Below are 11,932 nucleotides of genomic sequence, written 5' to 3'. Positions count from 1 at the left end.
CAATTATTTTTAAAAAATCTTTGAAAATTATCCACTAATTATTAAAGGTTATTGAAAACCTTTGAAAAAAACATTATATTTATCAAATGAGTTTAAAAACCTCTAAAAATTATCTACTGTTATCAAAGGTTGTTAAAAGACCTTTGAAAAAGATATCATATTTATCAAAGGAGTTTTAAAAAATTTTGAAAATTATTCACTCTTTATCAAAGGTTACGTTATTGAAAACCTTTGAGAAAGATGTTATATTTATCAAAGAAGTTTAAAAAACCTTTGAAAATTATCTACACTTTATCCAAGGTTATTGAAAACCTTTAAAAAAGATATTATATTTATCAAAGACATTAAAAACCTTTGAAAATTATCTACTCTTTATCAAACGTTATTGAAAATTTTTGAAAAATATATTATATTTACAAAGAATATTAAGAACCTTTGTAAAATATATTATTTTTTTTTATCTTTAAAAAACCTTCGAAAATTATCTACTATTTATTGAATGTTATTAAAAACTTTTGAAAAAAATATTAAATTTATCAAAGAACATTTAAAACCTTTGAAAAATATATTATTCTTTATTAAAGGAGTTTAAATAACCTTCGAAAATATATTATCCTCGGTTGAAAATAATTAATTAACCTTTGATAGTAATATCTATTTTTAAGTTGTTAAATATATATTTTATCAATGACCACCAAATTCTTTAGAAAAATATATGTTATCTTTTATCAAAATCTTCACAAATTCTTTTTTTTCTTCCTTCAATATTTTACTATGATTCTTCTTTTATATTTTGCAATTTCATCTACGTTGTTTTCATCGTTCATCGATGATTTTTAATTTTGGAGAAGCTCGTCATCTCGACTTGATCGGCTAGAAACGAGGATTTGAGGATTTGAGGATTTTTAATTCTTGTGTCCCTATGGAGATAGCTTTGATATTAGCAAACTCTATAGAGATGAGCAATGGCAGCTATTCTGAACAAGTTTTTAGAAAATCGTTTTGAGGATAGTTTTCAAAAAGGGATAGTAGAGATGCATAAAAAATTTGTTTTTAGTTGATCGATTGTAGTTTGATGTTATAAAATTTCAATAGTCTTTTGGTATACTTTTATGATATATAAGTTTACTTCCATCCATGTCATTGTCTATTTTTTCTATTATATTCTTATACTTTGTAATCCATGGTACTACAGGTAGATGAATTAGTAAAAACAACTTTCTGAGATTTGTCAATAAATGTGCTAAAAGGTTTTGTAAGAGAATTTTCGAAGGATATACAATTGTTGATAAATAAGTTTTTAAAGGTTTTTAAATTTTTGAAAATAACATGATAAGCCTTTAAAAATAATGAAAACCTTCGACAAAGACACTTGATAATAGATAATTATCGATAAATAATTTGACAATTATCGAAAATATATGACTTTTGAAGAATAATAATTTTCGAACGTTAATCAACCTTTGAAAAATAATTCTTTTCAAAGGTTAGTAAACCTTTGAAAAAAAAATTTCGACGGGATCTATTTTGACACTTTTCAATGGTCGAGCTAACCTTTTAAAAAAATGTATCGAATGTTTATTAAATATTTTTTTTTTAAGTTTTGACCTTCCAAAAAAGGTCCATTTTCGTATAGTGATCTTGTTGTCCTCTGATTTTTGAAGATTTTAATCTCAGTTATGTGGATAGATGACTCAAATTAAGCACCTCGTGTACCTTTGAAGAGATCGAATGAATAGCAGTCACATGTTGGGGTTTGTGGAATGATCAAAATAAGCTTATTAATGGTGATCCTATTCCTAACACTACTGTTCCGGCAAATTGGATACAATATTATTTTAAGGAATTTGCCTCTATTAAATCACTTCAAATCCTGGTAACAACTTGAATAGAGTTGCAGATTCCGAGTTTCTATCATCATGGTCTCCTCCTTTGAATGATTTTATAAAAATAAATGTTGATGCTACATGGAAACAAAGTCCTTCTACAGGACTGAGGATTATTTGTAGAGATTCAAGGGTTGATATCAAAGCTTGAGATATGAAGTACTTTATTCCAAATGCTCCTTCGGTTGAAATTAAAGCTATTTTGGAGGGTATTCCTCTTCAAAATTCGCCGGAATTTTCCAAAGTAATTGTGGAATCAGACTATCTTGAAGTTGTCAATTTATTTAACAGGAGAGATTGAGTGTTTAATCATGAAGAAACGTGTTTGTGAACTTGAGTTGCTGATGTTGAAGTTGATTTGATGTTATGTGGTTTAATCTCTAATACTTGATCCTCTGATTCTCTCTAGACTCTTCCGTGATCAGCTTTAGGAGTCAAAATCAAGAAGTCTTTTGATTGTAGAGAATTCCCTTTAAGCTCTTAGAGTGTAGAATTGCTGACCCTTGAAATGAATAGGACTCTTTGATGAGCTTCGTGGGCTTGGGTCTGGTTAGCCCATGGGTTTGGGCTTGGTTGGTCAATGAGTTTGGTCTTTAGGCTCAATTAATTGGATTTAGGTTAGATTTGATATTTGGGTCAAATTTGACCTATTTCTAGGCTTAGTTGGACTTGGACCCAAATAATAATATCAAATTGGGCAAATTAATTTTATCTGATTCAAAGGTTATGGTAAGCCATCGAAATTTGTCTTCAATTTCAATTTGGGACATATATCAACTCCTAATTGAGCCTAAATTTAATAATTTGGAATTTCGTCATTAATTTAGTAAATGACTTGGCAACTTGTGATTAGTCCAAAATTTCTCATTCAATACGGAGATCTTTTGCAATTCCTCTAAGTTCGTCTCTATTTCTTTTCTATATGTTGGCAGAAAACTGATTATTGTAGCACATGAAGGAACTAAAAGGGCTAGGTGTTACAAACTAGAGAAATTGGAGAAAAATGTAAAATTTAGAGGTCCTTTGGATTTATGTCAAAGATCGAAAATAATGAGATTTTTGGCAAAACATGTGTCACTCACATGATGTCCACTTTTATAATACCGAATTTGCCTCTAGTATGGTCAGACAACAACATTTTCAAATTAGTGTAATTATTATAGCGTGCATCAATTCTGAATAGAAATACAATGCAAATGGAAAGTGTGTATTAATTATAAATAGAAATACAGTGTAATTACTATCACATGTATCAATTATGAGATTCAAACTATGGATTCAAGAGAAAAAGGCGGTGCATCTTTTGGCCAATTTGAATTTCGAATTGGCAGTTTAATATCACATTTGATTTGATATAACCATTTTTGAAATTTATTAAAAATGAATCAATTTCTAATTTGTATAACTCCATTTTGAGTTTAGTTTATACTAGATCTTCAAATTTTACATTATCTTATAATTTTTTTTATTATTTTAAATTCGGATGAATATATTTGATTCCAACTAAGATTTTATTCATTATTTTATACATATTATCATCAAACAACGGTATATTTCATTCAAATTTTCTCTTTTCAGTTTTTTATCACGTTTTATCACTTATCATCTTATTATATTATTACATCATTTAAATTTTTTTTTATATACACTTTGTTTTATCATTATCTTAAAAAAGTCGGTCTTTTCTACAAACAAGCAAGTAGTCACTGTTTAAATCTTTCTATTTTTGCTATGACTCTACAACGAGTAAGGATTCTTTTCGATGATAGATGGGATGAAAGTTCACACTATCATGATTATCATGTTTTTTAGACTTATATTCCATTAGGTTCATTGTGTTCCAACAATTTGTTGATTATATTTAAGGTAAGTTTTTTCTGTCTTTCAATCTCTCTGTATCTCATTTGACCTTGTACGAGGATGGTTCCAACAATTCAAATCTTATATGAATGGTTGAAGATAAGGATGTTTTGTGGTTGATGTTAGTTCTTTTGAGATCCCCTAAAAATGATTTATGTGTAGTCGTTGATACCGTATCGTCTGGTACTTCTGAAAATACAGTGTATTTCAATAATGAGTTAGTAGAAACAAACAAAACTCTTCCTCATTTTTTCCCTTAATGTAAATTTAAATTTATTTTTTTATTATCAAATTTGATTTTAATGTACTAATTTATCTTTATTTTATTGCTCTCTACTAGTTCTGTGGTTCCTACTAATACATTGTATTTGAATAATAAAGCATAAACAAATTCTTCTCCCCTCTGAGCACATTAATCATTGAAAATTAGTTTATTTTATTTTGATGAGGTCCAACATATGTTTCAAACACAGTATAACATATATTTCATTAAAAAAAAAAAAAAAAACTATATTTCACATGACTTTATCAAGACAATGTATGTGAGATCCCAAGTTCAAGTCAATTTGAATTATTTATCTTAAACTATTTTAGCTATGTATCCATCTCTCACTCTCACGCAGACACTTCCCAAGGTCACCTCGCAACAAACGCCCTCGTTTGCTGTCGGTCTAGCCACCCCGCCATTCCAACCACGCCAGTTCTTTGTTGATCGTCGTTCGTGATCGTTACTGTCGCATCCAAGGATGGATTTTTCTTCTTCCGTTTTGTTCCTTTCACAACTTTGTCTCAGTCTCTCTCAGATTATATATGAGAAGGTTAGACTTTCTTCTACGATTTACAGTCACTTACCGGTATAGATGAGATTATTGTGACGATTTGCAAAGATTTGTTGTTGTATGTGACTTGAGAAGTGAAGGTTTATGGTTGGGCAGCCGAATAGACTTTTGTTTTTGTCTTCATACTTCTAATGTATGTGACTTTTGGTTTAGAAAAATCGAAATCCCTAATTTTAATTTGAAGAAGACTCTTTGGTATTTTGAATGCACTCCTCGGATTGTGTATCAATCATATCAAATAGGCTTTGATTTGATTGTTGACAGTGCATCGATTTCCATGTATTTGATTTAGTTATAGGATATTTTGTTGTTTTTCGAATTGTTTAGAAACTCCTCAAATTGAATTCTTGAACATTGGATGTTTTAATTTAAGCGATCGTATTTTTTACAATTTCCTACTTTTATTTTTTAATTATTTTTTCAATTTGGCCATTTTAACAATTAAATAAATTTTTTGTTATTAGTCCAAAATAAACCTTTAATTTTCCTATTTATCTGGTCAGCCCTACAAACTATCTGGTTTTTGATGTAGATGTTTCCTAAATTGGGCTATTTCCTTGGCCCAAAATGTTGTAAGATTGCCAATTGACCTTGAGGCTTAATACGAAGTATTTCTTGAAAAAAAAAAAATGAAAAATGAAAGAAAGAAAGAGAGAAAACACTGAGAGAGAGAGAGACCGAACGAATTTAATTTCATAAAAAAATTAATTTGTAATATCATTTTAGTTAAACTATTTTTTTTTAAGTGAATTCAAACATTAACAATAATGCTCTGTTTTCACTATCTTTGTCTCATCCTATCTGTCTCTTTCTCTCTCTAACAAACTTCTCCGAATTCCTCACTTCCACTCTCTTGCATCACAAAAAAAATGGATTTTGTTCGGTTGTTTCTGGGAATTCCACCTTGACCGATTAGAGACGGATTGAAATTGGACGATGATGAAGAAGAATTACACAACGAAATCCCGTATTTGAGAGTGTAATAGTAAATACTACCTTTCGATATGGTTTTTGCAATTTGCCCTAAATAATATTTTCAGAAAAGGATATAAACCACATGCATGGAATGCATTAATGTACGAAATAGAAAATGAATTATCTTTTGATGGAGACCACCAGAATTGGGCTCAACATTCGATGAATCTCAAATTCCATCCACTAACTTGCCAGCTTCTAGCTCAACAACCACAAATTTCCTTCTGATGCTTGGCGGTATAAGCCCCATCGTGTCGTACCGATAGCTCTCCCCTAGTGAATTGGTGGACGTCTCAATTCTGGTGGACTCCATTAGAGTTTTCATATAGTTACAATTCCGATAGACTCTGTTAAGGTTTTATTCTTATTATTCCGGTGAATTCTGTATCGACAACGCATCTTATTTTTCTTATATTTTTTTTTTCTCTCATGTGTTTTAAACCATTGAGGCGTCACATCAGGTTGACAAGAATATTTTTTCTCATGTCCTTAATGTTAGTTTTGTGCCCAATTTTCACCAACATAAAAATTTAGGGGTTGAAATTGCAACTATTATCATACTTTGGTAGATTCTATAATTTTCTCTTTTATTTTTTATTTATTAGAAAATTTGTACGGATGGCCCAATTTTTGGGTCCAAAATGTCAAATGACCCATTTTTTAAAAAATAATGTCAATTGACCCTCTGCTGACATCATCGCTATACCAAATTACGTAAATTACCCTTACACCAGCCTTCTGAGGTAAATCTCGCTCTCATCTGATTAAACACTCTCGCTCTCGCTTGAAATTCCCTAGTTTGATGTGATTGCTCGTCAGTATATGAATGATTTGACAATTTTCATGATGGACGCCTCAAATCAAATCAATAATATCTAAACACAATACAATGATGATTTCTTTAAACTCTAAACTCCATTTCAAAGGTGATTACTTCTCTGATTTTCGACAGTGTTTTGTTGAACGGAGATTTTTCGAACGGGGATTTCCGAGACAAGACTTTTTCAGAACGGAACAGCTTTTTCAGAAAAGATGTTTCATTATTTTGAGTCTGTTTAATTATTTTTGCTGTGTTATTTCTAGACAGGTAACATTACGAAATTTTGTATTGGGAGAGAGTAAAAAAGAGCAAGAGTAAGAGAGAGAGCAAGAGTAAGAGAGAGCGAGATTAAGAGAGAGTGAGATTACGAGATAGAGCGAGATTACGAGAGAGAGAGAGAGATTTCGAGGGAGAGCGAGATTGAGAGCGAGAGTACATTTCAATTGCTTGTACAACTTAATGACAAATGTTCTCTTGCTTTGTAGGATGACAGAAAAGTGTCTACTTATTCGATATGGAGGTGATTGGGATGAGAATGAAAGTTCGTATATTGGGGGACAGTTGACCGGAATCATTGTGCCTCATAAATTGAAGTATGAAGAACTTAAATCTCACATTTACAGGGTTACAAATATCAGTTCTTTAGAGTTTAATCTTATACTGAAAGTTAAATATAAGCTTGAATTTGAAGGCCCTCCACAATGCATAATGAAGGATGATGATGTTCGCTTCCTTCTTTTGCGAGAAGAGCTTAGTAGACTTTAGATAGCTATAACGTTGAAATCTAATCAGGACGAAAAAATTGGAATGGGGTTTGGAAATGTGAGTTATGATGATACGACTATGGACAGACAATACGAGGAATCATACCAGTTTCGTCAAGAAGAGGATGATATTCCATTGTATACCAACACTGTACCATCAACATTCGATTATATGAATTATGGTCTTTTAGTAGATGTGAATGAGCAACCAGCAGGATTGAATGAAATGGATCGTGATCATGGAGGTGCGTCATTCTACAGCAGCTTCAGTGGTTCCACCATCTGTGTCTTCAAATCATAGGACAGAATTGATTATGTCTGGCACCTCTTCATCTGGGACAGAGGACGTTAAAGTTAGTAAATTATTTTTTAGCAAAAAGGACTTGAAAATGAGATTATCTATTTTGTCCATCAACAAAAATTTTGAATTTAAGGTCAGAAAATCAACCAAATCTATGTTCACTATCAAATGTATTGAGGAGACATGTAAGTGGAGCCTTCGTGTAGTAAAAATGGAAGGGTCTGATATATTCAAGATCACAAAGTACTGCAGTTCGCATATATGTTCAATTGGAATTCTGAATCACGACCATAGACAAGCAACTGCTACGGTTGTTGGTCAGCTCATTAAAGATAAGTTAACGGGAATAGGACGTATTTATAAACCTTGTCATATCGTTGAGGATATGAGAAGAGATTATGGCGTGAACATAAGTTATGATAAAATGTGGTGTGCAAGGGAAGCCGCGTATGATCTCACTAGAGGTACTCCAGAATACTCATACTCTATACTACATGCTTATGGAGAATCGCCAAAAATAGAGAATCTGGGTACAGTCTTTGAGATCGAACTTGAAGATGAGATGCATTTCAAGTATATGTTTATGGCATTAGGGCCTTGTATTAGAGGTTTCACAAGCTATTGGCCTTGTATTATTGTTGATGGGTCGCACTTGAAAGGAAAATACAAAGGCACCATGTTGGTTGCGGTTTCTATAGACGGGAACAATCAATTATACCCACTAGCATATGCAATAATGGACAATGAAACCGATCGATCATGGAAATGGTTTATGTCAAATTTGAAATGCAGTATCGGAGAACCCGATAATCTGGGGTTTGTATCTGATCGAATGGTATCTATCGGCAATGTTATTCGTGCATTTTTTCCCATGGCATTTCATAGATTGTGCACATGGCATATAGAATAAAATCTAGTTACAAACTTTAAGGATAGCACGGTTGTTGGGATATTTAGAGATGTAGCAAGGGCATTTTACATGACAGAGTTCCAGACAAAATGGGATGAACTCCATAGTTTTCGAGACGGTACTGTCATAAAATATTTGGAAGACATCGGTCTTCAAAGGTGGGCACAGGTTTACCAAATAGAACGAAGATATGATAACATGACATCCAACAATGCAGAGTGTTTCAATTCGTTAACTAAAGAGTATCGACTATTGCCCATAGTATGCTTGATTGAACATGTTAGAGGAATGCTCCAATCGTTGTTCTACGAACGGAGGAATTATTGGGCATCTCGAACAACATTGCACTCTGACTACTATGAAACCTGATTGGCAAGTAAGGCCGATAAGGGCAAACGATATCGGGTGGAGCCTATTGGTTGTTATCGGGTACACGTGCGAGATAATCGATTGGACAGTATTGTCAATCTTCACACGAAGGAATGCACGTGTAAGGAATTCGACTCACTTGGTATCCCGTGTTTACATGCAATTGTTGTTGCCAAGGAATGAAATATACCCATCCATAGTCTTTGTAGTTGATTTTATACAGTGGACTCTCTAATGACTAAGTATGCGGAGCCTATAAATCCACTTGGCCACATATCTGAATGGAAGAGGATATGTAGAAAAGGTTATCCTTCCTCTGAAGTTTGTGCCACAAGCCGGGTGACGGAGAGTGATAAGAATACCATCTAGAGGTGAATTTTGAAGATAAATGAAATATGGTCGGTGTGGGAATTATGGGCATAACTACCAAAATTGTACCGAACTGCTTACAATCGTGCGACGTGCTGAAAATGCCAGAAACCGTGACACAAACACCCCTCATCTAGTTTAGTTTGTAACTAACTTGTAACATTTCATTTGTTATAAATACCATTGATCAGTTTTTCATACGTCATACTTGTAACATACTTCATACTTTTTCATACTTGTAACATACTTCATACTTTTTCATACTTGTAACATACTTCATACTTTTTCATACTTCATACTTGTAACACTTCATACTTCATATTTTCATCTTGTAAACAAAAAACAATAACAAGCTGGAGTATTTCTATAATAGCAATCTTTATACTCTCTCAATCTTCATACTCTCTCCAACTTCATACTCTCTCAATCTTCATACTCTCTCCATCTTCATACACTCTCCATCTTCATACTTTCTCTCTCAATCTTCATACTTGTAACAAAAAACAATAACTTCAGACTCTCTCAATCTTGCTCTCTCTCAAAATCTCGTTCTGTCTCAAAACCTTGGTCTCTCAATCTCACTCTCTCTCAAAATCTCGCTCTCTCAATCTCGCCCTCTCTCAAAATCTCGCTCTCTCAATGTTTGAACTTTGAACCTTGAACCATATAATGTTCTACATACCATTGATACAATGAAAAGAGAAGTAGCTCAATTATGCATGTTCTGATAAAATTATGATATTGAACTTTGAACTTACATAAAAAATACAAGTTCAATTATACAATGAAAAGAGCAGTAGCTTCATTATGCATGTTTTGATAAAATTATGATATTGAACTTTGAACTTTGACTTACATAAAAAATACATGTTTAATTATACAATGAAAAGAGTAGTAGTTCCATTATGCATAAAAAATAAATGTTTTTACATACATAAAAAATACAATAAAAAATACACGTTCTATACACATAAAAATTATGGAGTGTTTGCCGATAGTTGATATGCCAACTACATCCTATATTCATTAATCTTCTCCTGAGTGATTACGGACGGATCAGTACTAGTCACCAGGTGTTTTAGTAATTTGATTACGAAGATGCCACAATCAAGCGACCCGTGTTGTATGTTGACGTTCATAGGTCGCGAGATTTTCCAACGGACTGTGTATAGATCCGACTTTGAACGATCCACGTCACAATAGTGAAGTAGGGATAGTACTGTGACCGTCAATAGCTCTAGCCAATTCACCAGCTTTGTCATTGGTGTGTATGACGAAAGTGAATCGAACACGAATATGTGGCCTCTGTAAATGTCCATTGCAAGGACCATCCAGTGGTCACTGATATTCATCGCCGTATAAACGAAATCCACATCTGCCCATTTGATATCAAATTTACCGGTGACGTAGTCCTTATACGTGTCTTCATCTTCCCATGCTAGTGCAGCCTCTAGAAGTGTCTTATTCTTTATTCGTTTAAATACCCCATCACGAGAAGTTAAGAAATGAAATATCAAAATTTACCGTTACACCAATTGGCAAGATGGTGAATTTATGCATGCACATGTTGAGCCAGGTATAAAATTTTTCTTTCATAAAATAAAATAAAGTATTTATGGTCAGCATGAAAAATTACTATGTCAGTAAAAGTACAAGATAGCCAACATGTAAAGAAGTCAAGACGAGGAAACTTACACCACACTCGACCAATGAATTCGGGGTAATCAATTCCTTGAAGAATTGCTTGGCGAGTTGTTTAAAGGAGTTCTCTCGAACCTCATTGTCCATATTGTCGTCCGAGATCCAGCCCATCATTTCTGTAAGGATATTGTGTGGAACATCATGTGCTATGTTATATGTGACGATCGCTCTGGATAGTGACGTTGCTATACCTTGGAAAGGATGCTTAACCATACTTTTCTTTTTTACTTGAGTTGGAGGGTATATTTATCAACAGGTTTCCTCTTACGACTAATTCTTCGAGATTCCTACATAAACAGATAACAAAAGATTACTTATCAAGAAATATAAAAATAGAAACAAAGATTACTGATCAATAAATTACTCACCAGTGTAACTTCTTCTGTGGTCGTAATAATCCCAGAAGTGTCGGCCTCTAGGATGTCAGACATGTTAGTCTCTATATGTGGCATGGTGAGTAAGGCAGACATGTTGGGCTTTGTTTGTGGGACGTCGGCCTCTATAGTTCGACGTCAATTGGTGATGTCGTGGTGGTATTAGGCTGTAGAGGGGGGGTAGGAGTAGGTGAAATGGTGGTATCGGGCTGTAGAGGGGGGATGAGAGTGTCAGAGGCAATCGCATTTTGGTATCGGGATCCCAAGATGGGATGGGTGACCTGGTCGTCTCCTCATTCACCGTGAAACCTTTCAATTAGTAAAGTAAAATGATGAGTTCACGAACACGTAAAAACTAAACACATAAGGACATAAAATGATAGTAAATGCAAACCTTGCACATAGACTGCAGCAGTGACAGGATGGCCGACAATTGCCCTTTCATGTCCGTCATATTTTCCTCCATACTGGATACATGACTATCTAAACCCGATACGACCATCCAACCTCGATAGTGAGCTATCAATGGTCTGCAAGTACGAATAAATAGACTTGTTGGGATTGGCTCCCTCTCTGCGGTGAGCAGCACACTCAAGACACTCCTCATCCACAAGTTACTCTCTATGGGAGTCCGCAAGATAGAAATCAAGTTGGTTCAACTCGTTCTCATCGCGTACGTCCCCCATCACATAATGGAACATATCATCACTAGGTGTGTATGTCCCTCCTTCCACCCTTTCATATTTAGCATCCTCGTGCTTAGA

The 11,932-nt window shown here is 33.6% G+C and overlaps 1 protein-coding gene across 1 annotated transcript; it reads right to left on the bottom strand.

The window, feature by feature from the left end:
* Positions 1-10,103: 10,103 nt before the first annotated feature.
* On the bottom strand, positions 10,104-10,908 carry LOC120067405 (uncharacterized). Its single transcript, XM_039018974.1, has 2 exons — positions 10,789-10,908; positions 10,104-10,559 (listed from the first exon to the last, which is right to left on the bottom strand). Exons 1-2 carry the CDS (start codon positions 10,906-10,908, stop codon positions 10,104-10,106), a joined length of 576 nt encoding a protein of 191 aa, XP_038874902.1.
* Between the last annotated feature and the right edge of the window lie 1,024 nt (positions 10,909-11,932).

This window comes from Benincasa hispida, chromosome 12 (genome assembly GCF_027475165.1).
Source record: "Benincasa hispida cultivar pf3 chromosome 12, pf3_genome.v1.1, whole genome shotgun sequence".
In the NCBI taxonomy this organism is placed as follows: Eukaryota; Viridiplantae; Streptophyta; class Magnoliopsida; order Cucurbitales; family Cucurbitaceae; genus Benincasa; species Benincasa hispida.
This window is presented reverse-complemented; position numbering and strand designations above follow the sequence as displayed.